We start from the raw sequence: 24,140 nt of genomic DNA on the forward strand, positions 1-24,140 counted from the left end.
AAAGACTGGTCTCGATTATAAAGTGCACAGGAATTCAGTGCACAGGAATTCCTTCGTCTTTCAAAAAAAACAGCCTGTTCAAGGACAGACAGCTCTTAATGGTGCTGTTAAAGTTATATGTAGACTGTCCACCCGCCGTTGTTGGGGGACCTCCGCGTCTTCGGCATAGCCGAACCGCAGCCGCGTTCATGGGCGTCGTCCCATTGCGCTTCAGCTGCTGTTGAACAGCCTAGAGAATAGGTTCCTCGTGCGCGCCCCACTCTTTTGTCGGAGGGTTCCGCCGAGGGGTTTTCGGAGCCCCACCATACGATGGAGGCGACTTAGCGCCGAAGCTTCCCGGCGTTGCCGGTACGGATGCGGTCAACACAATTTGTCTTAACTACATAATTCAGTCCTCTCAACCGCGAGATTAGAGTGTAGTGGCTTAGTATAGTTTCATTCCAAAAGAAGAGCTTTTGTAACTGTCGGGTAATTGTAATTATTCCCGTTAACCCAAATGTTCTCATGATAGGAGGATGATTAATGTCGTCATTGCGCCCCTCCCAGAAATGCCCCTTCCCTACCACCCCGCCACCCACCCCTTCGCTGGTCGGAATGACCGGGAGTCTAGTTCGAGATTTTGGCATAGAAAGGCGCTCTCCCCCCCAATACACCACATAATGCCTTCTGACATTGCAATCACCCTCTTGTCCCTGAGTTAATTATAATTAGCATTTTCTTTCCGTCTAGTGCGCAGCGCCTAAGATGCAGAAGGCGGCGGCTATTCTGCCGTCCTGGGACACGACCAAGACCCAGAGCAAGAAAGGCTTCGATAAAGTCTGGGGGTGGGTTGATAAGCTGGGGGCCCCCATTAACAGGTTCTCCAATCGCATTGGCAGTGAAGCTTTCTGGCCCACGACGCTGGACAAGGAAAGTTACAAGGCTGCCAGGATCCTGAGATCGTTCTGCAGTGAGTATTTATCTTAGTCTCTGGCTTAAAGATCAATGGCTATGATGTATCGGTTATACAAATATGCGAAATATTCGTCGGATTTGCGGCTGCAGTGGCTAACAGACGCAGAGGATGGCTTCTACACTGAAGAAGAGGGGCCAATGGTTGAGGCTGGCCCAAGGCAGAAACAGCGAGTCTTGAAGAAGATTCCAGAAAAGGTCATACAGAATGCCGTTGGCCTCGCTATCTTCACCACTATGCGCACTGGCCTATGGGTCTCCGGAGCCGGCGGTTCCGGCGTTCTGGTTGCGCGCACAGAGGATGGATCGTGGTCTCCTCCCTCGGGCATCATGCTGCACACGGCCGGGCTAGGATTCCTTGTCGGCGTGGACATCTACGATTGCGTCCTTGTTATCAACGATCGCAAGGCTCTCGGGGCGTTCACCAAGATCCGAGCTACGCTGGGCGGCGAGATTAGCGCAGTCGCCGGTCCTGTCGGGGCTGGGGGGGTTCTCGAGAACGATGGCAAATGGAAGCAAATAAACAAGCCGGTATTCACTTACCTCAAGTCTCGAGGTTTCTACGCCGGTATCCAGGTCGACGGAACCATCATCATCGAACGTACCGACGAAAACGCACGATTCTATCGACAGACGATAGGCGTGGCGGATATTTTGGCTGGAAAAATCCGGCACCCGCCACCTGAGCTCAAGATGCTGATGGAGACATTGAAGGCTGCAGAAGGCCGCACTGATGTTGATGCGAAGCTAATGGGTGAGCTGGACGGACAGCCCACGCCGGGAGATGTCGATGTCGATGCCCCTAGTGATAGCAAGATATTCGGAATCCCAGAGTCCGACGACTTAGATCCATTTGGTGTGCATGCTCTGGAAAGAGAAGGACTCGAAATCCGCGAGGCTGCAACTCGCTCGAGGCCCTCAAGCCAGCAATTCGAATATAATCCGAGCCCTACAAGTCCGATTTATAACATATTCCACCGCAGGAGTATGTCTGGAACGAGGAGCAATTGGGAGAACATCCCAGCAGCACATGCGCCGCCACCGAAGGGACCGCCGCCACCGCTGCCACCCAGGAACATCACTCAGCCTATAATAATGGCTGAGTCTGAGAAAGATGGCTTAACTGAAGCCGAAAGGAAGGATAGTGAGGAAATATCCTCTACTGTCTTGCCGTCAGAGTCGAACGTTGAGAAGGCGGATGAGACGAGGGGCAAGATTAGCGACGCAGCATCTGAGCCAACAGATGCGAAGCAGGATGAGAGGGGGGACAGGATTAACGACTCAGCATCCGAGCCAACGAATGTTAAGGCGGATGAGAGGAGGGACGAGATTAGCGACGCAGCATCCGAGCCAACAGATGCGAGGCCGGATGAGAAGAGGGACAAGATTAACGACGCAGAATCCGAGCCAACAGATGCGAAGAGAATTGACAAGGAAACCGACGACGTGCTCGTATCCAACGGCTCTTCTGACTACGCTACTGGCTCCAACTCTCCTTCTCCTAAGCTTACAGCTTGGGATGAAGAAGCTGACAAATTCCACAGCGTACCAGGCAGTCCCAACAAGCTTGAGTAACGATATCATGTATGCTTATAATTGCGCCTCTTAGAGAGATCATTTATTGAGATTCAAACGTCTTTACCAAAGTTAAAACTAGAACAGCAGCATTTAGAATTTTCCAGGGATAATAGCCACAAGGGTCGGTCCATTGTTTATGATTCTACTGTCCCTCACTCGTAAGGCTTCTCAAGGTTCTACCCCCTCAGAAAAAAGAGAGAAAAAAAAAACGTGTGGGGGCTTATGCCTCTTGCTAGATAAGAGCCAACATCCCAGAGCTTACACGGAATGGTGCGAATCCGGGAAAGCGAGATATGTTGCCTGCACCGGAGCCACCACCGCATCATAGAACTGCTGCCGGAACCTTGAGACGTCAAAGTCATTGTATACATCCCGTCCCTCGAACGAGAACTTCACGCACCGCTCTGTCGCATATCCGTAAGAGTCCCCCGCGAGGCGGTACACCTCGTCCAGTCTGCTCAGCGCAGATTGGTAATCGTCGACGAGTGTGGTAGGCACGCCCTCGCCTTGACGGGATTTCGACACGGGCTCGCTGATGCAGAACTCGATGAGTAGAATTCCAAGAGCGAAGACGGTTCTGTTGGGAACGAGATGGCTGAAATTGGGAACCAGATGGCTGAAATTGGGAACCAGATGGCTGAAATCGTCCGCAGTGGCCTGCTCCTGGCAGGTTCGGGGCGAGAAGACGTACGATGCACAGGGGTGCCGCGAGAGAACCTCCCGACCATTCTGCGTCTTCTCAAGGAAAATGCCCATCTGCGTCTGATCCCAGTGTTCTGTGAGCCATGGACTGCAACTCAGGTGTAGGACCGACCACGCGATAGTGGCGGCAATGCCGAACCGCTGTTTTGCGGATAGGGAGAGGTAAGGGTTTCGCCTCTGCGCTTGTTGCTCGCGTGACGAAAATAGCGACTTCAGGGTTATTGCTTTGACGATGTTTTTCGAATCCACTGGATGGTGATAGAGAGAATAATGTCGATTTTTGTCCTCATCGGGGTCTTTGAGAAAGCGTATCAAGGGCCACCGGCTACTCTCTGTGCATAGCGCAGCACAGAGGCTGGTTACCTCGGTGTTTGCTGGGGTCGACACTGCAACCGACGCCTCAAGAACTTGTGGATTTGGAGATGGACCTGTCACTGTTAGCCGGGCAAAAGCATTCAAAACAGGAGACATCGGTCACTTACCTGTCGTGGTCGGCGAAGCTGGTGGAGGTGGGGGTGATCGGGATAGCGACCTGGCAAGCCTGAAATGTGCAACCGTAGATCGGAACAACGAATTTGGTGAAGAGGCTCTAATGGGTGCCGGAGGTGATGGAGTCAGTAAGTCAAGGGCCGGCTCAGGCGTTTGGACAACAGTCTCGGAGGTAATGCCAAGCTTGCACCACGAGCCGAGCCCCTGAGGCTGCGAGCTTGTCTTGTACGAGACGGCGACTTTGATGGTTTTAGCTGAATCGGACTCGTAGGCCGCCCAGTCGAGATCGATCGCAGCTTGGTGAGGCGTCGAACAAGTACAGTGGAATCCGAACTCAAGTGCCCTGTGGAAAGAAGCGAGGGACTGCCGAATAGCATCGCTGCGCGTAATGTTGAAACGGCGCTTCAAGTCCTGAACCTTTCGGGTGTCGTCCTGCGCGGGGACCTCGAGCTTCTCAAGTGACCTCTTTAGGTCCTCGTTCCAGTGCCTGAGATCTTCAACCACTTTATTGCGCTTTTTGACGGTGAAGCTGTGCTTTACTCTGCGCCATTCCCACTGGAACTTCTCGGGCAAGGCATCTGGCTATACGCATCCAAAAGTTAGCTTTGCTTCGGATACCGCGTGTTGTAAGTATTTCGAGGTTTTATGCCTTTCCCTTGACGTCGAGATCCAGAGTCTTCAGAAGCGCCGCGGTGACCTCGTCCATTCGTTCAATGATGGACATCAGTTGAGGACAGATTTCCGGATACTTCGTTTCGAAACACTCACGCAACTCTTGAGTTGACGGATCGGCATGCAGCCCGACATTAGATAGCGTTGTTTGCAGTTGCCACTTTTGCAAAATGAGATCGGCTCGGAACGTGTCTATCGAAGTGCGGTACCGGTGGAAAGCCTCGAAGGGTTCTGCATATTTCTCCAGCGCCCAAATTGCGAGGGGAATTCCGCCCAAAACAAGACCTGCAATTTCAGCCATGGTTGCGATCGAACCTGGCGGGGGAAAGTCGAAAAGCTCATGAACACCCCAACGCGGAGGAGGTTGGCAGTTGAGCGGGGATCTTGTTCTGCAATGGAGATTGGGCCTCAGCCGCATCTGCACCGGCCTGACTATGAGCCGAATCCAGAGCCCGAGCAGGCTGCGCGGGCTGATTGCTGGCGTGGCGCGACCCCATTGGATGAAGGTCACATCCACTTCTCCTGCCCCTCGCTCGAGCCTGCTGACTCAAGTGACGAGGGGTCATTGTATTCGACCCTTGCGCCTCAAAGTCTCTTTCAGCGTTAAGCACGTCACGACCGCCAGACCGTGAACTATCGTGGGTTCAAGGAATTCTCGAGGGCGCATAGTTGACATACTCCATCGCTTGCCGTCATGGCGGGCTCGTCAACCGCCGCCAACCCCGCATCCCTCTCCGAGTGGTACGAGAACTGCATGCAAGCCTTCAGGGAATTCCTGCTGGCCCTCGGCGAGACGAACTGCCGTGCAATCCGCCTCGAGCAAGTTCACCTTCCAGAGATATTAGAGGAGTACGGGAGGGCCAAGATCTGGGGAGACCAGACCAAAGCAGACCTTCCGGCAAGAGCCCGCGGCTCTTTGGATGACGCACTCCGACACGATGACGATCTCAAACAACTGGTTCAGGGTATCTTCGTCCGCCTGAGGGCACTCCTCGGTCAAGGTGGGTTTCATAGCTCGCAGGCCTAGGCCTTTCATCTAACCTTGCTTCAGCAACATCTATCGCCGAGAGGAAGTATGATCTACTCGCCGGATCGGATTGCGATTCGATTAGCAGTGTCAGCGCCGACTCTGATTCTGGTACAGACGACGACGCGGATGCCGATGGCCAACACCAGCGCCGTAGCATGCCCAAGATTCGTCTTATTGTCCAGCAGATTGTGGGACAGATCCGATCACTTTATGACCTGTCTTCCTTGCTTCGGCGCCCAAGTATTGCAGACAAATACATCCGCTCCGTCAGCTCCAAGTTGAACACATCCACGTCGAGTGACTCGGACGCCTTGCCACTAAGTGTTGGATTCCGCACCTCGGACGAGAGCCACGTAGCCGAGAAGGTGCTACAATGGCGCGGCCTGACGAAGAGCGGGCTAGGCGTTAAGTTTGAAGAGGAGGAGCCTGCTCCTACCGGGAAGGACTCGACAAGTGACGGCATGGAAGATATTCTGTGGTTTTGCCAACGGCTTGCGAGAGCGAACACGAGGCGACGAGAACAGCTTCAGTACTGGACTGCCAATCCCTACGACCCCAAGAAAGACGTGCCCAGCGCAGCTCAGCTCCCTTCGCAGGATCTGGCAGACGTTCTAGTCAAACAGATAGAAGTGGCACAGGAGTCACGAAGCCAAACGTCTACTCTTAAACCACCGGATAGAAATCTCCTGCGCACAGGGCCAAGGTCAGCAGTGTCAAAGCAGAGTTTCTCGACGGCTGCCGTCTCGCTCGTTCACGATACGAAAACAAATGTTCGGCCTCGGACGGTCTATGCGCTCACGGCCGTCGGCAAAGGCCGATCCAACTCTGTCCCCGATCCACCTAAGGCGAAAGATGGATTGAGCACCTTTCCGTGTCCGTATTGCGGAATGACACTCGAGGTCAGCGAGATGCGGAACAGGCAATCATGGCAGTAGGTTGATCCCCCTGAATACTCTGCTACAATGATACTCGTACATGCATGCTGAGCGGAGAACTAATAGACGCCATGTATTTCGGGATCTCCGTCCCTACGTTTGCACGTTTGAGGATTGCCAGAATTCCGGGAAGCTATACATAAGCCGCGGTGACTGGATACACCACGAACTACAGGTCCATCGGCGCAATTACGTCTGTAAAGAGTGTAATAAGAGGTGCCCAAATAGACGGGAAGCGTCGACACACCTCCGAGAACACTACGGAGAGTCAACTTCGCCGTCCCAGCTCAATGTCATCCTGGATCTCTCCGAACGACAAGTCGACGTCTCAGCAGAGGAGAAAGACCCATGCCTCATTTGTGGAGAGGAGCTCTCACTGTCTACATTACAGAGCCATATTGCGACCCACATGGAGGACATCGCTCTCTTTGTCTTGCCCAATGTCGACGAAGAGGAAGGAACCGGGGGCTCAAAGGCTTCGGTGCAGGTAGCGAGACTCGAGTCCAAGGGCAAAGCCAGTTATCTTGAGTCGGATGTTGGGAGCCTCGGCTTCTCTGTATCTGGAGGCCATGGGCAAAATCCGCTCGATTTTGCGAAGATACTCGCCGACGAAGAAGTGGGATATGCCGCCAAATTTTCGTCTTGGGAGACCAAGGGTGATGAAGACGGAACGTCCACCTCCATTCTGCGATCGAACATGTCCGATCTAAACAACTACACCGTCGGTGTCGACTTTCTAGCCCGGTTAAACAACCAGGAATACAAGCTTGAGAGCCCGTACGAGCGGATGGAGAAGATGAATAACCTTGGGAATGCGCTTTATAGCCAGGGCAAGCACGATGAGGCTGAGGCGATGCATCACGAGGCGCTTGAGTTACGCAAGCAGTTGCTTGGCCGCGACCATCCTGATACGCTTACTAGCATGGAAAAACTTGGGAATGCGCTTTATAGCCAGGGAAAGTACGATGAGGCTGAGGCGATGCATTGCGAGGCGCTTGAGTTACGCGAGAAGGTGCTTGGCCCCAACCATCCCGATACGCTTACCAGCATGAACAACCTTGCGCTTGTGCGCGATAGCCAGGGCAAGTTCTTTGGGGACAGAGACGCAATCTCGGCACGACCCCTCGTTGTACGACGTGATGGAGGGAGAATTTATCTTCCCATGGGCAGATTTCACGGCGTTCTAAAGATGTCGGAATTTACAACTTATCCGCCTACGCAGGCAACGTTTTCGGTGGATCAAATCGACGACTGGGAATGCAGCGCTCTGGTTCCATCGGACCTCGCCGCACAGGCTTTGCAGCAGAGCCACGATCAGGTCGTTCCTCGTCGGTGGAGTTTGGGAATCGACACTCTCAAAGTGCTTGTTCACCCCAGTCTTGGCGGCGAATTCCAGAAGGCGCTATATGCGGCCCTTCAATATCGGATCAAAGGAAACGTCGACATCACCGAAACCAACGACAGCTACAAACCTGACTCCGCCGTGTTCAGGATTACGATGAATACAGATGACAATGACCGCATCGATATCGCCGGATCTCCGTCTCTGATCGGGTATGAAGGCCCAGTGCGCGGGCTGGATCTCACGGGCGTCAACGTCGCTCAGAGGGCCGCAAAGTCCGCCGCTATTTTGGCTCACCTGGTCCGGCTCAGACAGATCCTCGACCTCAGCAACGGCGCGGGCCAGCCGGATGCGCCATTTAAGGTTACACTGAAGCCGTACGGGAGCGAGGGCGGTCCATTGGCGGGTCAGTGGCTAAGGATGAGATTCGTATTCGAGAACATGGCTAAGTCTCGGCTCTACTTTACATTCTTGGTCCTCGGTTCTGGATTTTGTGTGATGCAGCTCTACCCTTTAGCGGATTCCCCACAATCGGTAGATGAGGGAGGCGAGGTTTCGCTCGACTGCAGAATACCGATACCCGACCTGCTCAAGGATTATGAAGATCAGCGAGACATAATCCGGATAGTTGTCACGAGGGGTAGGCAGGTTTCGTGGAAAAGTTTGGAACTGCCTGACATCTGGCATACTGAGCGGTGGGCCGACGAGCCCTGTGGCTCAGGGATGGGCGCGACAACGCGGTCGGAATGTAGCTACTGGGTAGAAGATATCAAGGTATTGTCAACAAAACGAGGCGATGGAGACGACGTCTATTGGAGGTCACGGATATATAGTTAATAGGACAGTGCGCCCCCCTTGTCTTTCCTTGTATTCCACTGGTTTTCAGCCTCTGACACTGTTTATATGCGCGAATTGTCTCTCATCAAGATACTTGCTGCCTTTTCTCGCCCCAGCTTCTGCGTTGTGGCTCTGTGGACTCATTCCAGGGTAATCCTGCGTGGCGTGCAATATGCTACTAGCCATCTCTACGCCCGATGCCAGGACATAAATATTGGCTGCATAATGCACATCACTTCTGCATGAACCTCAACCTCTGCTGCAAAAACAGAAAATGAAACAAGATGAAGTAACTGTTGATATAACCTTGTACACCAGCCTTCAATAATACCCAACCTACTGACAAGTTTTCTTCTAGGGCCATGAGACACCGAGGAGGAGTGCTCTTACGAGTCCGCCTCGGGCCACGAGGCAAAGTACAAGCTTATGTATGCCCGAACTTCTTCGATAGGTTTTCCTCCGGTTTTAGAATCTGCGAGAACGAGTGCGCATGAGTGATCGCAGATCAAGACAAAGTAAAAAGTCGGCGGATCAAGCACGTACCTGAAACGAGCACAGCAGAGATTCATCCACAGCCATGACTGCGCCGGCGTTGTCATAGTTGCCGTTCCAGTTCGGGGCGCTAAAGAGGGTGACCAGCTGTCGTCGCGCAAAGAATTCGTAACCCGCTTTTACTATCTGGTTGGACCTGACGATAAGAGACATATCCTGTTTCTGCAGGAAACGAGTCACGACGTCTGGACCAAAGGTCAAGGACACGCCGCGGTCGTTCTCAGACCACCCGGTAATGTCCTTGTCTGGGTCGCTGTTGAGCAAATCGCACATGAGCCCCGAAACAGGTATCTGTATCATCGTGTTAGTCAGGTAGCAATAATACGCCAGAGATCGCGCATGGTCTTATGGGGGTCCTTCTCGAATACTGGAGACGACTAACATCGGTTGGTCGCTGGATTCGTCGAATCTGGTACATTGAGTTCAGATCCGGACTCAAACCACCGTGCATGGCGAATATCTGCTCATCGATGATGGCAGCCACAGGCATGCAGTTGAAGCAGTCTGTGAATATTTTCCACAGTAGGATGTTGTACAGCTGTTTGCACTCATCGTAGAAACCGAAAACCCGATTCGCCGCTGCACTTTCATGGCTGCCTCGCAAGAGGAAAAAGTTCTCGGGATACTTGATTTTGAATGCGAGGAGGAGGCACATGGTTTCTATCGACTGTTTGCCGTAGTCGACGTAGTTTCCCATAAACAGATAGTTGGCCTCGGGCGGAAAACCGCAGTACTCGAAAATTCGGAGGAGGTCGTAGTACTGGCCGTGAATGTCACCCACAACCTAACTATGTGAGCCAAATGCTATTCAAAACTTAAACGCTTCAGGGTTGCTTACCTTTATTGGGGCTTCCAACTCTAACAACATCTCTTGGGACATGAAGATCTCTCTAGACTTGTTGCAAAGATACAGAATCTCAAACTCTAATAGGTGAACTCGCTTTCCAGGCCTGGAGCCTCTTACTTCCAGCAGACGATCTATTACCGAGTCTAGGTCGAAAGCGCTTTCGGTTCCTAAAATAGTCTGGGGCGTGGATATGGAAGCGCCCTGGGTCTCGTCTGTGCGAGGGGGATCTCTCTCGCCGCTAGCACCGGCGTCGAGTGTTGGTTTAGGGACGGCCTGGACCGGGTCTGTTTGTGAGACAGCCTCTGGTTCAACGTAAATTGCTGACAGACCTGGAGTAGGATCACGTGGCTGCTGTGGTTCCTCTTCTCCTGCGCCGGGGGATGCTGGTCTTCCAGGCTCGGCGGGACTTGAGATGTTGGCTTCGGGCGCAACTGGCGACGCCAGGTCGCTGTCGTCGCTGTCAAACCCGTCATTTTCTTCCGCTGGCTGAGGCAGGACAGAAAGCGACACTTCTCGGAGATGGGCAGAGACGTGCTTGAAGTAGGCAGGGGTTCCAGCTTGGCAGCCAGCCGCACAAAAAGGGCATTCCGATAATCTCGAAGACTCAGAATGAGAAACTTCGTGCTGGGCCCACATCGCACTGTGATTGTACAAGGCCATGGGCTCATCGCAGGTCTCGAACGTGCAAACATACGGTCTCAGATCGTCAAAAACATGCTTCCTATAACAACATGTCAACAATCGCTATGCGGTTTCAGGAGCCTTGAGACTTTGACTTACTTCCATGCTTTCCTAGAAGTGATGTCGACAATACGTGCAGAGCAGGAAGGGCAGTTGAAGCCGTTCCCTTCCAGCTCAGGCATGGGGGGGACTCGGGGACGCCCCTGGTTGAAGGTGGACTGCGCTGTGGAGAAAGAAGCAAAGGTGGCTTCTGATGCACCATCCGATAAGCGCCTAGTGGGTATCTTGAAGTCGAATGAATTCGAAAATACAGAGGATGAAGGGACCGTCGATTTCGTAGTGTCGGTAACCCGGTGATCGGTTGTGGTGAAGAGACTTTCGCTGACCATGTCATCGGCTATCTGGGGATCCTGCTTGGACGGTCGAGATCGGAGAGACCGAAGCTCAGCAGCTCGTAGGACATTTGCTTCGGCCAACCGTTCCACGAGATACTTGGGGAGATCGCTGAAGCGATCCCGGAGCCTCCGGCAGTAGATCAACGCCTCTTCATTGGATGCGACAAACGATTCCTTATCCAGGCTTGAAGCTTCACCGGAGCTCTCAAATTGCATGTCCAAGGCTGGATTGTCCAAGGACGGAGCCAAATCGAGAAGGCAGTCAACATAGGTGGTAATGTCATCCAGAGCATCCTCGACGCCGTAATCCGAATCAGCGTAGTCCGACAGCGTATCCGGCCCGAGACGCTCGGAGTCGCACTCTTGAAGCATGGTCTCGGTCGTCTCCAGCAAGGTCCGGAGATCGTCGCGTTGATCTGTTAGGATTTTGGATGCGGAAACTGCATGTCGGGAGAGGCTGTGAAGGATTACGGTCCCGAGCTGTGAGAGAAGGGATAGAACTCGGAAATGAAGTTCCTTTGAATGAGCTAGGACCTCGTCGAGACCTCCGTCCACGACTGAGAGGCCCTGGCCCCAAAGAAAGAATCGCTCAAGCTCATTACGGCACTTCTGATGCTCGCCGTCTGAGAGCACTGCTGGGAGTAAAGCCATTGCTGCGGCTATCGTCGTGAACATCTTGGCAACAAAACCGGCACTTCTGGAAGGCGCCGGCTCAGGCACCCAGCTTTCGACATCCTGACGTGAAAGAAAGGATGAAGACATTGTTGTGAGGTACACTGCGCCATGTAGAGTTGGAGGCATATGTAGTTTGAGATGGTCAACATCCCCAACGAGGCTGGTGTCACCTTCTCTGAGCAATTTAATGTCGCATGGCGCGGGGAAGCCTGGCGGTTACGGAGTTCGCCGGCCGAATGAGAGGTGCAGGAAGAAGCAGGAGTATCGGCTATTGCGGAACCGTGCATCGTGCGGCTGAGCAATCTCATGGAAGGCCTGGAGTGGTCGGACACGCAGAAAATTCGAGTCCGGTTTTCTCCTCGAACATCTGTCCATACCCAAATTGGCTGAGATTCTTAAGCCTTCCAGAGCCTCTCGCAGGACTCTATCGCCACCCCATTCTCCCATGAGGTTGTGTTAGTACGTGAAGAACGTACTGACTTGAGGATGAGCGGGGTTGAGTTTATCGTGGGGACAGTGCTTGCATCAGTGCCACTAGCTCTCGAGTTGTACGACCGTTCAGAGAGAGCATTCCAAATCTTTTCCGTCTTCAAGCATTACCCAAGAGAACTTCGCAGTCTCAAGACAACTCTGGGCGCCCAGCGAACCATCTTCCGCAACAATGCCATCATTCTACTCACCGCCATAACGAAAGACCGGGCGAAGGTTCAGGGGGTCGTCAACCAGCCTTCGTCACAAGCCGCCAGGCAAGCTTTGGCCATGAGTTCCATGTATCAATGCCAAACGGATGGCCTTGCCGAATCATTTGTCTCCTGCCGTCAAACAGCAGAGCAGATAAATGATACGCTGCAACGAGTCTGCGCGCAAGCCGAGGATTTTTATGGCCATCTGGGCCAGAAGCAGGCCGTGAGTCTCTCTCTGGCGACTCTATGACAGCGCGCTGCTGCAGAGACATTAACCTAGGCATAGAATACAACTGCGTCAGACTGGCTGAAGCATGTCAGGAGCCGCTTTAAGCTCAGTCTGAACAAGCCTCATATGGAAAAGGCCATCACAGAGCTTCGAGACTTCAACAAGGATTTTGAATTGATCACCCAGCAGACGACCAGGATGCTTGAAGGGATACTCAATGACCAGAAGGAAGAGTTCCATCTCCATCGGAAATCGGCAAGGTATCTCAACACATTGCAGAGATACCACCGAGTCCGTTTCGCATCCAAAGCCTTGTATTCGACGCTGCAGGTGAGGTGGATGTGCCCATCTCACCCCTGTCACGTTTTCGATCTACGCATAATCGACAATGATGCTCATATTGGCAAAGGCAAAGGCCCCCTCAACCAGAACATTACCTGCGAGCTAGCCATCACACATGACGATGCATCGTTGGCGGCATACGGCCCTCTCAGGCTTGAGATCGAACAAGCATGCGAAGACGAAGACGATGATATGGGGGTTGAGGAGGACGGCCACCATGGCGGCAACATGGAGCAGTTGACCACCGTTCTGGAGACAAGTGCCGACACATTCACCTTGACTAGGCCAGCCAAGAGCGTCCGCATAGACAGATACGCCAAGGCCGGAATGAAAGGCACCACCGAAGTACCAGACCTCACGCAGCCATTTGCTGGTCTCCATCTCGATGAACCTGCAAGCACCGTGGCCGTTGCAGCTAGTCCGGCGAGGGACCTGGGACAGCTGGAGGACTTCTGCAAGACATTCCATGAGGTAACCATGGACTCTCTCGGCCGATCCTTGCTCGGGATCCTGAAAGACCCTCACGCTCAATGGTTCTACCTGTCGCCCCCCAAGACCCCACTCGGCACTTCTCAATCATTGTCTGACATGATAGCATGGATTGCCAAAGAACCTCTGCTCAGGTCACTACCACGTCCTCGGCTGGTCGAGCTGGCCGGCGACCTAGCAGAGGGGATCATGCAGTTCTACTCAACACCATGGCTAACCCAGGCAAGCCTGGGCCAGAATGTGAGGATCTTTCACCCTTCGGATCCCTCTCTGGACTCCATTCAGCTGAATGGCCCCTACTTTATGGCGAGGCTCGAAACCCGCGCCAAAGGGAAGATGAAGGCTACCAGTGTCTTAGACGAGTCGGTAAGCGAAGGAGGGTCCAGGGCGGACTCTGCCGGCGCACGAAATAAGCTGCTATTCAACTTTGGCATTCTTTTGCTCGAGATCGGTTTCGGGCAGCCCTGGCACGAGCTGAAACAGGCTGTCTCGAAGTCAACAACCACCGGACAACCGCTTACTGATTACCGGACTGCAGAGAAGCTAGCGCAGCTTCTCGTCAACCGGATGGGCCTTACGTATCCCAAGATCATCAAGAAGTGTCTCGGCTGTGACTTTGGGCTAGGCGAGACGGATTTGGACAACGAAGACTTGCAGCGGAGATTTCTGGAGGACGTGGTGTTGGGGCTTCAGCAACTCCGGGAGCATATGAGGGAGATGAATTTGTACCCGTTGGGCTAGTTAAAGACGGAAGGAGGAGAGCCAGAGGGAAGCAGCCTAGCCTATCGTCGACTTCTGGGCCAGCCAAAGAATACATGATCAAGAAAGTAAGGCTCCCAAGGGGATAGCAAATGGCATCAGCGAATTTGGTGGGGGAGGGTGGTCTAAGCGATTGGTTGGATGCACGACAGCAGTAGTGCTAGAGACCTGTTGAGGGTTAGTGGACGATAATTAACAGCCATAAGTGCCCCTCCAGGTGGTTGTGTCAGCACGCCGCTGAGAACCTTGACCAATCTGTGCAATGAATCGGGAGCTGGCGCTTCGGGTGCCTGGCTCTGTGCGTGCGGTTCGCTCGTCGCTGGTCTGTGAGCGTCCATAGCGCAGAACCTTGGCTGGCAGTGTATTTTCTCTTCTGTTGGTATGATGGCAGATGATGGGAGATCAATGGCGGGAGTTGGACAGCGCTGTGTAGTGACTGGGAGAGTCGAGTCGGTGAACGGAATTGCTATTGTCAATGGGCGGTGTGCGCTGCCGAGTTTGAACAATGGGTTCATCAGGCCGAACTCGGCATGTCAGGGTGATAAAGCTGTGGTGGCGTCGCTGTGGTGGTGTAGAGCCAGACGTATCCATCCTCTTCGTACCCGATAGCCTAGCGAAGGTAAGCTAGGTAGCTCACGGGAGAAGCCAAGGTCGCGCCTGTGCGGCGTATTGTCGAGAACAACAGGGAACGGAAGGAGCCAGGGTGTTTGACAGCATAGATGCTCGAGGCGGTAACAGATCTAGCGGTGGTAATCTGAGGGAATTATGTTTCCGGGGTATTTTTTAAGCGTCCGCAAAGTCGATCCCTTACTCAAAGCTGCGGAATTTTGGGTCCCTGTCAGGGGCGGAAAGTGGTTCCCGCCCGTGGAGGTTGATGGAGCTAATTGCTAACTAGGAACTCAGGTACGGATATAACATCCCGCATGCCAAGAGAGTAGAAGAATGGGGCGCTAGAATTCCTAAATGCAAGAGTGCCCGCCTCGGCATCCCAAGCCCCAGTAAGTAGATAAGATATTCTTCTTTCCCACCTAGAACCGTTGTCTTAAGACGTGTACGCGTCTCAACATCTATACGTCCTCGCTTAACATAACCTAGCAACGCAATGTCAGACCTCAGTAGCAAGAGCAAGACAAACATGTCTCTCAACGACATCAAAAACCAGATCGATCTGTCTGACCAACCCGTCGATGGCCTCTCGCCTCCCCCTAGGGAAATTGTGCAACCACTCAACTCCGAGGAACTCAAGCGCGAGCGGGCCGTTGTCTGGAAGCTCGATCTCTACATCGCGCCCCTCATCTTTTTATTGCAGTTTGTCTCAAACATCGACAAAGGGAATATTGGCTTTGCTGCTACTCAAGGCCTCACTACCGATCTTCACCTGAAAGGCAACCAGTTGAATGGGGCTGTTTCCGTGTTTTACGTCTTGTATATCTGCGTTGAGATCCCCGCCGCCCTGATGGTCAAGAGGCTCGGGTTCCATAGGTTTGTGCCATGCATTGTGGGGATCTGGGGCCTAGTGTGCATGTGTACAGGGTTTGTCCAGAGCTATGGCGGGCTGATGGCTACGAGGCTGATGCTAGGCGCGGCGGAGGGATGTTTATTTCCCAGCCTGAGTATCTTCCTGCTGAACTGGTATCGGAGGGAGGAAATGGGGGTGAGGATCTTCCTGCTGTTTGGTATGTTCTAATCATTCATTGTCGTTTCGACGTTTCTTTCGATGTTTTGCTACCCATATCTTCTAACCTATCCCTTTTGATGTTGCCGTTTCCCAGGATGAAGGGAAAGTTAACTCGTGATAATAGGTGCCCCAGCCGTGGCAGGGGCATTTGGAGGTCTTCTTGCATTCGCAATCCTCCACATGGACGGCGTTGCAGGGTATCCAGGGTGGCGATGGTATGTAAATTCATTTCTTCCGGCGTATCCCTCCCCCTTCCTCCCCACTTCTCACTTACAACGTACACATGCAGGCTATACATTATCGAAGGCCTCATCACCCTCGTAGTCGCATTCGCTTGCGTCTTTATTATCCCTAAATCCTTCGAGACAGCCTACTTCCTCAATGCCGATGACAAGCGCATCATGCGCCGCCGCGCCGAACTTGCAGAGGCATACAGTGGCGGCTCAGGCCACTACAAATGGGCGGACGTGAAGCTGGCGCTGGCTGACCCGAAGGTTTTTGTCAGTGGTGTGGCCCAGCATGCCACCATCACCATTCTCTATGGTTAGTCACCTCCGTGAGAATGGTAGCTAATTAGGATTGGTGATAAAGGTTTCGTTATAAATTAGCTGATTGATTATTTGATGGCAGGGTTCGGAACATTTCTGCCTGTGATTATCAAGAGCGGGCTGGGCTACTCTACTGTCCAGGCGCAGTATCTGACGATTCCGGGTTGGCTTCCCCTTCTCTCCTTTCCTCTGATAAGGTCTTCGTCTAATCTTGTCTACAGTCTTCGTTTGGGGTACGATTGTTTACTTCTCCGTCGCCCTACTCTCCGACAAACTCTCTACCCGTTTCATCCCCATGATGGCCCTCGCGCCCTTCATGGTGGCGGGATATGCCGTCCTTCTGGCCCCTGTTTCGTCAGGTGTCCACTACTTTGCGACATTTCTCGTCGCCACGGGCGTTTATATTTGCGCTGGGATCAACTTTTCGTGGCTCTCGTCCAACTCGGCCCCAGACGGCAAACGGGCTGCAAGCGTCGGCATACAGCAATCCATGGCGCAGGTTGCAGGCGTTGTTTCCGGGCAGATCTACCAGAGTACGCGCGCGCCGGGGTACACGTTGGGACATGCGTATAGCCTTGGGTGCGTCGGCGTGGCCATGGTCGGTTGGTGCGTCATGCGATGGATCCTGGGAAGGAGGGAAGAGAGGAAGAAGGAGGCGGGGAACAACCGGGAGGGATGGGCGGGAGTGTGGGATGACCGCGCGCCCGACTTCAAGTATTTGATGTAATTAAATCTAAATAGCCCGGGACAGACTTTAGTCAACTTTAGTCAGGGGTGGTGAGTGGTGTCGGGATGGACGAGTCGTGGAAATAGGAGGCGCTAATCACACGAGTTCTAAAATGCATAATTAGAGCAAGCCTGTCTCGAATGAAGTAGAGAGGGATTCGAAGGCTGAATGTCTTTTGACTCCGCTCTACGCGCCTCCCTCTGGGGTTGAAGCAGCAGCACAAGACACACGTCTCAGTCCCACCCACCAAACCGTAATGACTTTGTAAGCTTTTGATATAATTATGCCAAACAGCTAGGTATTGAAAGACAGAAATAATAAAATGTCGCCTGAATCACTCAGCAAGAGTCTTGTCTTCGTCGTGACATGTTGAAATGAAGGAGGGGGGTTCAGCTCAAGTCTGTCTAGAACAGACCATCACAAATATTAACGTCTCATCTGACACTACCCTACAGCTCCCTCCATCCGAATCTCCTTGCATCCTGCCCATCCAATTCCGTCAGATATGTCAACACTCTCTTCTGGATGCCTTCCGCATCAAGTCCAAATCGGGCGTAGTTGCTTTCGTTGCTGGCCGAGTATCCATAGCTCTTCATGCCGCAGCTAGCTGTAGCATACCGAGCCCAAATCGTTGGCACGTACTCCTCGACGCTGACCACGGGCCTCCCATCGCGCGGAAAAACTTGGTCTTTGTATGTTTGGGGCTGCAGCTGGAACAAGTCGAGCGAGGGCGCCGAGACCAGGCGTACCTTCAAGCCGTCGTGCTGGGAAAGGAGTGAGGCTGCGGCGACGGCGTGGTGCAGGTTCGAGCCGCAGCTTGCGAGCGTGAGAACGGCCTCGGGGTCGTCCTGGATGACGTAGGCGCCGAACTCGACTTTGAGGCGAGAGGTGTTGGGAACGAGGCCGACAGGGTCACGCGCGACGGAGAGCATGGTGGGGGTATGTCTGGCCGAAATGGCGTGGGACCACGCGCCTAGGAGCTCCTCGCCGTCGCAAGGCCGGATGTAGTGCAGGTTGGGCATGGCCCGATAGAGCGAGTCGAGCTCGACGGGCTGGTGGGTTGGGCCATTCTGGCCTTCCGCAAAGGAGTCGTGCGTCGCGATATGGATGGCTTGGAGCCCGCTGAGGGCACCCATGCGGATTCCAGGGGCAGCCTGCAGCCGGCGTTATTAGCCCGCCAACACAAAAAAAAACAAAAAAAAACAGGATGGAACAAGATGAGGGAAAAGGGAGTACGAGTACTGCAACCTACGTAGATATAAAACATGAAAAATGTGGCCGTGATGGGCAGGAATGTGCCTGGGTTGTAGGCTGCGAGGCCGTTGGAGATGGAGGCCATTGCATGCTCCCGGATGCCGTAGCGTATGTATCGGCCAGAGTAGTCCTTTGGATTTGGTCATCCATTGATTGATTAGCTGCTGCGATTATGGTATATAACTACGGCTGATGGAAGCAATGGATGGGAATGATGACAAACGCAGACACACCTGGCTTACATTTGGCCCAAAAACATCCGTCTCGGCGTAGCGCAGGTTATTGGAGTTGACCAGGTCAGCACCACCACCGCAGAGCGAGGTGTTCTCCTTCCACAGCTGCTCGAGGATGATTCCGTTTATCTTCCGTGTTGGCATTCCCTTGAACTGTGCGATATCGGCCATTTCGAGCACCTTTGTCGACTTTCCGAACTCGCCACGGCGGCAAGACGAAAATGATGCGGCTTTGTTGGGATGAGCCTGGGCGTACCGGCCCACCAACTCGTTCCACTCTTGCTCGATCTGCATGCCGTGCAGTTTACGTTCACGGAAGAAGCGCAAGGCCCTGTCCGGCACGACGTGGGTCGCTGCGGGCGGTAGACCTGCCAGGACCTTGGACCTCGCGATGCTCTCCTTGTCGAAGGCGCCGTGGTGGGCCCGGGCCGTGCCGGCCATGGCGGTGTCAACGCCGATGACGGTGCGGATGTTGATGAGAACAGGCTTGGCTTGTGTCTGCTGACTGTGGCGCGCGAGCTGCAGCGCTCGCACGATGGCTGACACGTCGTAGCGCCCGTCGGTCACGTCCAGGACTTCCCAACCGCAGGCGCGCATCTTGGCGTTGGTGTCCTCCGTGTTGATCCAGTCAAGGGGACCGTCACAGGTAACCTGGTTGTTGTCGTAGAGCAGCACCAGGTTGTCGAGGCGAAAGTGTCCCGCCAGAGCGATTGCTGAAAAGGAGGGTCAGATCCACGCTGCTGCTGCGCAGGGGTTGGGGAGTAGGGGAGTCGTTCAAATCACCTTCAAGAGCGACACCCTCCATCAAACACCCGTCTCCCGTCATGCAGTAGACCCGCGACTTTACCACCTCGTGGCCGGGCTCATTGAACCTCGCGGCGAGGTTCTTGGACGCCATGGCCAACCCTACGGCGTTGGCGATGCCTTGGCCAAGGGGGCCAGTCGTGACCTCTACCCCGGGACACTCAATCTCGGGATGGGCATGAGAAAGCGTCTTGAAGCCGTTTAACTTTGGGTTTCCGTAACCTTTGAGCTCGTCCATGGTCCAGCCATCGTAGCCAACGAGGTGGTTCATCGTGTAGAGAAACATGCTCGCATGCCCTTTGCATCATTGCTCGTCAGCAATTATTAATTGCCAAACATCAACCAGGTGTTTGGTCAGTCATCAGACCTCTGTCACCTGCGGGAGGACTGGATAGATACGAACCATTCGAGAGGACAAATCGATCTCGATCAAACCAGTCCGGATTGCTTGGGCAGTATCGCATCGTGTACTTCCACAGCGCAACGCCAATCGCCGCCATGCCAACGGCTGATCCGCCGTGGCCGCCCCCGTTCTGCGCCGTCAAGTCAAGCGTCAGGTTACGGACCGCGAGCACTGCGTGGTCGTCGTCGGTCTTGGGCTCCCAGCGGCCTTGATGGTTATCGTTCGCCGCGCCCAAGACAGCGACTGTGACGGTTTCAGACGGCTTCTTGGAAGGGGACGTGTCATTTGCTGCTGAGGCGACGTTTTCTACGAGGATAGGAGCCATGACCAAGCAACCGGGCGATTGCCACCTGGATTGGGTTAGATAGAGGGGATCGACTTGGGATAATTATGACTACGGATCTGATTGCATTTCCTCGAGACGGATTAGGCCTCTTAAAGCATGGACATGTACATTCTCAGACGCAATATCGGAAGCCCTTAGCGCGTCCAACGCGCAACTCCATACGAGGGAAACAAACCGAAGCCGGAGGTTCGTTAGGAGCGAGTGACAAGCGACACGCGGGATCAGGATCCCGCCTGACCCACTCGGCACATTGATGTGCCGCGGTGGGGTCTCGTAGGTAGCCGGATTCCATCTGGCCGGTCGCGGCGATCCGGATCCATAATGATACGTACCTGATTAACTTAGCGACTCCGCTACGTATAGTTGCTGTGGGCGTGGCGGCACGAGGGAACCTCTGTCTCCAAACTCAACCCGGCCCCTCCACCTCGGTAATTATTATCCCCGGTTTCTGCATCTTGTCCATCGCTGTTACCTATTCACGATTTCTGCCACCAGATCGATTAAATCTGCTCTCATTGCTGGTCTGCGAAGCAACTAGTTCAAAGTTGAAAATGTCGTCTGAGCTCTTCAGCCTGGCGGGCAAAACGGCCATGGTGACGGGAGGCACTCGAGGCATCGGCCTAGCAATGGCCGTAGGTCTCGCCGAGGCAGGCGCCGATATCATCCTCATCCAGGCAAGTCCCCCGGGTATTATTACATCTTTTTTCAGCTCAGCCATGGTTTCTGACATGCTACACAGCGGTCCGCCTCCCCCACCGCCACCAAAGAGGCTATCGAAGCCCTGGGCCGCGAATGCCACACCTTTACCTGCGACATGACCGACCGTTCCGCCCTCGCAGCCCTGATCCCTGCCGTCACCGCATCCCACCGCGTTGACATTCTCTTGAATGTCGCTGGAATCCTCCAGCGCATCCCCACCGTCGATTGTCCTATCGAAGTATACGATGAAATCATCCAAACCAACCTCACCGCCACGTTTCAGCTGTGCCAGGCTATCGGCCGCTACTGGATTGCCAACAAGATGAGAGGCAAAATTATCAATACGGCCAGTCTCACGACGTTTCTTGGGAGTGTCAACCTGGCTGCGTACGCGATGAGCAAGGGAGGCGTAGGGCAGTTGACCAAGGCGCTGAGCAATGAGTGGGCGGCAAACGGGATTAATGTGAACGCCATTGCTCCTGGGTGAGTTTGGTCTTTTTGATTTGGTTTTGTATTTTCCCCTAATTAGGTACTTCGCCCTCGTCTTCTTGATTTCTGGCTGATGAAGAACTGGCTGGCAGATACGTCGCAACTGACATGAACATCGACACACGAATCACTGGTGATCCAGCCTATCTCAGGTCATTAAACGAGAGGATTCCTGCTGGCCGTTGGGGGGACCCACAGGATTTCAAGGGACCGGCCGTCTTCCTATGTAGCAAGGCCAGCGACTACGTCCATGGCGAGATCTTACTGGTGAGTCATCGACCCCTTTGCGTCTTTCACGAGGCCGAAAATTGTATAGTAGAATTACTGACTGTCGTGTGTAATTACAGGTAGACGGAGGGTTCATGGGGAGGTGATAGAGGGTCGGGCAATTATAAGCATAGGCATATTGAGAAACATCCGTAAATAATTATTATGCCCGAGTAAACATTCAAAATCGCCCCCCCCCCCCGGTGCCAAGGAAAAGAAAAGGTGAACTAGACACAATATTTGGCACATTCTACGGAATAATTAAGTCCTAATAAGATACGGCCTTAAAGCATCTTGCATCTTTCAAGCCCACACACCCGGTAATTTTGTAAGAATTTTGCGATGATCTAGCCTCATAGAATGCGACAACACCTGCGCTACGAGCAAATCAAATTTTCCTCTATGGGGGGCATTTGAACTCAACGGTAATTATTTCGGGGCAAAGGGGCGATAAAGGAGCGGGGGAAACCCGTAACCAGTTATCTGGGATCGGAAATGAGATCCCGCCCTTCCCTTTTGCAACTGGGGGTGCCCATGTACGGGTATAATTTGTGGACAGGCAAGATTTAAAAGGCAGGATTTTTAAAAGGCAGGATTTCTCAGGGTGGAACGGAAATGCAATCACCGCACGCTTTTTCAATACCAAGGCGGCCAAGAAACTATTCCCCCTGTCTTAGGGAGGCAGGCACGCTGTGTAAGGTGAACGGTAAACGAACAAAAGTAAGGAAACACGAAGGAACAGAATGGGTTCTCCGACGAAGGGCGTTTTGTCCGGCGGACACGCTGCCAATGCCTTGGCTACGGTATGAATGACCTCACCTCCGTGCCCTCCTTCCGCTTCTTGGAAGATAGATGGACTGACAGCAACCCCTCCGCGCAGCTGTCCGACAAGAGCCTTTTCATTAGCGATGCCTTCTACGAGGACAAATGGCACAGGACGGCCGATACCTTTGAAGTCTTCGGTATGAGCTCCCCCAACCACTGTGCTTCCAGAACAGAATAGATTGAGAGATATAGCTAGACCCCGTATCGGGTACGGCTTTCAGCAATGTCGCCAACCTGGATAAAGCGGCGATCCAGGCGGCGATTCGAAGCGCGAAGAAGGCGCAGCAAGAATATTACTGGTCGACGACGGCCGCCGAGAGAGGCGCGTACTTGCGTAAGTGGTTTGATCTGTGCATAGCGAACAAGAAGGATTGTAAGTCTCATCCCCCCATCTCTTCCAAGCAAAGACGGATGATCTCTCTCTCTGACATTGGAGCTTGGCAGTGGCGACGATCCTCTGTCTCGAAAACGGAAAGACACTGGCCGAGGCCGAGGGCGAGATCTCTTATGCAGCATCCTTTATCAGCTGGTTCAGCGAGGAAGCTACGCGCTCGTACGGCGACGTCATCTCCTCCAGCACGCCGCACACAACCGTCATGACGCTCAGGCAGCCCGTGGGTGTCTGCGGCATCATCACTCCCTGGAACTTCCCCGCGGCCATGATCACCCGCAAAGTCGCACCGGCCTTGGCTGCCGGCTGTGCCGTCGTAATCAAGCCCCCCTCTGAAACCCCCCACACCGCTCTAGCCTTGGCCAGGCTGGCAGTCGACGCAGGCATCCCAGCCGGGTGCGTGCAAGTCTGCCCGACCAAGGACCGCGAGGCTGCCACCGAGCTCGCGACCAGCGAGCTGGTCGACAAGATCAGCTTCACGGGCAGCACGGGGGTGGGCAAACTGCTCGCCAAGCTCGCGGCTGGGACGCTCAAGAGGGTCAGCCTGGAACTGGGCGGCAACGCACCGTTCATCGTCTTCGAGGACGCCGACCTCGATCTCGCCGTCGAAGGAGTCATGGCCTGCAAGTTCCGCTGCTCGGGCCAGACGTGCGTCTGCGCCAACCGCCTGCTGGTCCACAGATCCGTGGCCGAGGCCTTCGCGGCCAAGCTCGTCACCCGCGTCAACACCCTGAAGATGGGCTCAGGATTCAACCCGGGCACGACCCAGGGACCCCTCGTCAACCGCGCCGCCGTGAACAAGGTCGCCCAGCACGTCCGGGATGCGCTCTCGAAGGGTGCCCAGCTCGCGGCGGGTGGATCCCAGCCCGCCGCAGACTCCCACCCGGGATTCTTCTACGCGCCCACGGTCCTCACGCGCGTCACGACGGACATGCAAGTCGCCAACGAAGAAACGTTTGGCCCGTTGGCCCCGATCTTCGAGTTTGAGAGCGAGGGGGAGGCGGTTGAGCTGGCGAACGAGACTGAGTTCGGGCTTGCAGGCTACTTCTTCAGTAAGAATGTCGGACGGATCATGCGGGTTGCGGCCCGCTTGCAGTGCGGAATGGTGGGAGTGAACACGGGCAAGATCAGCGCTGTAGAGACGCCCTTCGGGGGCATCAAAGAAAGCGGATATGGACGCGAGGGTAGCAAGCATGGTATGGCGGAGTACGAGGTCATCAAGTCGGTGACGATTGGCAACCTGGATCGTTAGTTAGAATCGGCATCGAGGTATTAATTACTACCTAGT

At 54.0% G+C, this 24,140-nt stretch overlaps 8 protein-coding genes across 8 annotated transcripts; 5 read left to right on the forward strand and 3 right to left on the reverse strand.

Annotated features, from left to right (window-relative positions):
- The first annotated feature begins 428 nt into the window (after positions 1-428).
- QBC33DRAFT_548989 (uncharacterized protein) lies at positions 429-2,658 on the forward strand. The gene is made up of 2 exons (XM_060428924.1): positions 429-949; positions 1,061-2,658. Exons 1-2 carry the CDS (start codon positions 745-747, stop codon positions 2,524-2,526), a joined length of 1,671 nt encoding a protein of 556 aa, XP_060279913.1. The 5' UTR covers positions 429-744; the 3' UTR covers positions 2,527-2,658.
- On the reverse strand, positions 2,540-4,772 carry QBC33DRAFT_548990 (uncharacterized protein). Its single transcript, XM_060428925.1, has 3 exons — positions 4,370-4,772; positions 3,714-4,302; positions 2,540-3,659 (listed from the first exon to the last, which is right to left on the reverse strand). Exons 1-3 carry the CDS (start codon positions 4,691-4,693, stop codon positions 2,788-2,790), a joined length of 1,785 nt encoding a protein of 594 aa, XP_060279914.1. The 5' UTR covers positions 4,694-4,772; the 3' UTR covers positions 2,540-2,787.
- A 166-nt stretch (positions 4,773-4,938) lies between these two features.
- Positions 4,939-8,676, forward strand: QBC33DRAFT_548992 (uncharacterized protein). The gene is made up of 3 exons (XM_060428926.1): positions 4,939-5,393; positions 5,444-6,353; positions 6,424-8,676. Exons 1-3 carry the CDS (start codon positions 5,087-5,089, stop codon positions 8,534-8,536), a joined length of 3,330 nt encoding a protein of 1,109 aa, XP_060279915.1. The 5' UTR covers positions 4,939-5,086; the 3' UTR covers positions 8,537-8,676.
- On the reverse strand, positions 8,507-11,896 carry QBC33DRAFT_548995 (Metallo-dependent phosphatase-like protein). Its single transcript, XM_060428927.1, has 5 exons — positions 10,716-11,896; positions 9,927-10,656; positions 9,471-9,872; positions 9,080-9,379; positions 8,507-9,008 (listed from the first exon to the last, which is right to left on the reverse strand). Exons 1-5 carry the CDS (start codon positions 11,810-11,812, stop codon positions 8,961-8,963), a joined length of 2,577 nt encoding a protein of 858 aa, XP_060279916.1. The 5' UTR covers positions 11,813-11,896; the 3' UTR covers positions 8,507-8,960.
- A 112-nt stretch (positions 11,897-12,008) lies between these two features.
- Positions 12,009-14,389, forward strand: QBC33DRAFT_479183 (uncharacterized protein). The gene is made up of 2 exons (XM_060425310.1): positions 12,009-12,592; positions 12,656-14,389. Exons 1-2 carry the CDS (start codon positions 12,173-12,175, stop codon positions 14,168-14,170), a joined length of 1,935 nt encoding a protein of 644 aa, XP_060279917.1. The 5' UTR covers positions 12,009-12,172; the 3' UTR covers positions 14,171-14,389.
- Positions 14,390-15,323: 934 nt separating this feature from the next.
- QBC33DRAFT_458976 (high-affinity nicotinic acid transporter) lies at positions 15,324-17,141 on the forward strand (the record flags this gene model as incomplete). The annotated part of the gene is made up of 5 exons (XM_060424905.1): positions 15,324-15,864; positions 15,991-16,081; positions 16,156-16,409; positions 16,497-16,577; positions 16,636-17,141. 5 exons carry the CDS (start codon positions 15,324-15,326, stop codon positions 17,139-17,141), a joined length of 1,473 nt encoding a protein of 490 aa, XP_060279918.1.
- A 282-nt stretch (positions 17,142-17,423) lies between these two features.
- QBC33DRAFT_213886 (transketolase) lies at positions 17,424-20,368 on the reverse strand. Its single transcript, XM_060422698.1, has 5 exons — positions 19,836-20,368; positions 19,412-19,729; positions 18,638-19,341; positions 18,394-18,525; positions 17,424-18,295 (listed from the first exon to the last, which is right to left on the reverse strand). The coding sequence occupies exons 1-5, from the start codon at positions 20,158-20,160 to the stop codon at positions 17,591-17,593; spliced, it is 2,184 nt and encodes a 727-aa protein (XP_060279919.1). The 5' UTR covers positions 20,161-20,368; the 3' UTR covers positions 17,424-17,590.
- A 174-nt stretch (positions 20,369-20,542) lies between these two features.
- On the forward strand, positions 20,543-24,104 carry QBC33DRAFT_613567 (Aldehyde/histidinol dehydrogenase; the record flags this gene model as incomplete). Its single annotated transcript, XM_060432551.1, has 6 exons — positions 20,543-20,855; positions 20,921-21,363; positions 21,462-21,636; positions 22,517-22,598; positions 22,658-22,834; positions 22,906-24,104. Exons 1-6 carry the CDS (start codon positions 20,733-20,735, stop codon positions 24,102-24,104), a joined length of 2,199 nt encoding a protein of 732 aa, XP_060279920.1. The 5' UTR covers positions 20,543-20,732.
- Positions 24,105-24,140: the final 36 nt, after the last annotated feature.

Source organism: Phialemonium atrogriseum (assembly GCF_030411735.1).
Source record: "Phialemonium atrogriseum strain 8032-3 unplaced genomic scaffold QBC33scaffold_29, whole genome shotgun sequence".
Lineage (NCBI taxonomy): Eukaryota > Fungi > Ascomycota > Sordariomycetes > Cephalothecales > Cephalothecaceae > Phialemonium > Phialemonium atrogriseum.

Bases quoted from the DNA above. Each gene is read 5' to 3' on its own strand.
- QBC33DRAFT_548990 (XM_060428925.1), bottom strand. From the start codon at position 4,693: ATGGCTGAAATTGCAGGTCTTGTTTTGGGCGGAATTCCCCTCGCAATT. The intron at 4,303-4,369 runs GCATAAAACCTC...GGATGCGTATAG, and splicing joins ATCTCGACGTCAAGGGAAAG to CCAGATGCCTTGCCCGAGAA. The intron at 3,660-3,713 runs GTAAGTGACCGA...TAACAGTGACAG, and splicing joins AGCTTCGCCGACCACGACAG to GTCCATCTCCAAATCCACAA.
- QBC33DRAFT_213886 (XM_060422698.1), bottom strand. From the start codon at position 20,160: ATGGCTCCTATCCTCGTAGAAAACGTCGCCTCAGCAGCAAATGACACG. The intron at 18,526-18,637 runs GTAAGCCAGGTG...CCAAATCCAAAG, and splicing joins CGGATGTTTTTGGGCCAAAT to GACTACTCTGGCCGATACAT. The intron at 18,296-18,393 runs GTAGGTTGCAGT...CGCCGGCTGCAG, and splicing joins TTTTCATGTTTTATATCTAC to GCTGCCCCTGGAATCCGCAT.
- QBC33DRAFT_548989 (XM_060428924.1), top strand. From the start codon at position 745: ATGCAGAAGGCGGCGGCTATTCTGCCGTCCTGGGACACGACCAAGACC. The intron at 950-1,060 runs GTGAGTATTTAT...TAACAGACGCAG, and splicing joins GATCCTGAGATCGTTCTGCA to AGGATGGCTTCTACACTGAA.
- QBC33DRAFT_479183 (XM_060425310.1), top strand. From the start codon at position 12,173: ATGAGCGGGGTTGAGTTTATCGTGGGGACAGTGCTTGCATCAGTGCCA. The intron at 12,593-12,655 runs GTGAGTCTCTCT...ACCTAGGCATAG, and splicing joins ATCTGGGCCAGAAGCAGGCC to AATACAACTGCGTCAGACTG.
- QBC33DRAFT_548992 (XM_060428926.1), top strand. From the start codon at position 5,087: ATGGCGGGCTCGTCAACCGCCGCCAACCCCGCATCCCTCTCCGAGTGG. The intron at 5,394-5,443 runs GTGGGTTTCATA...ACCTTGCTTCAG, and splicing joins GAGGGCACTCCTCGGTCAAG to CAACATCTATCGCCGAGAGG. The intron at 6,354-6,423 runs GTAGGTTGATCC...GAGAACTAATAG, and splicing joins CGGAACAGGCAATCATGGCA to ACGCCATGTATTTCGGGATC.
- QBC33DRAFT_548995 (XM_060428927.1), bottom strand. From the start codon at position 11,812: ATGCCTCCAACTCTACATGGCGCAGTGTACCTCACAACAATGTCTTCA. The intron at 10,657-10,715 runs GTAAGTCAAAGT...ATGTTGTTATAG, and splicing joins ACTTCTAGGAAAGCATGGAA to GAAGCATGTTTTTGACGATC. The intron at 9,380-9,470 runs GTTAGTCGTCTC...ACGATGATACAG, and splicing joins GAATCCAGCGACCAACCGAT to ATACCTGTTTCGGGGCTCAT.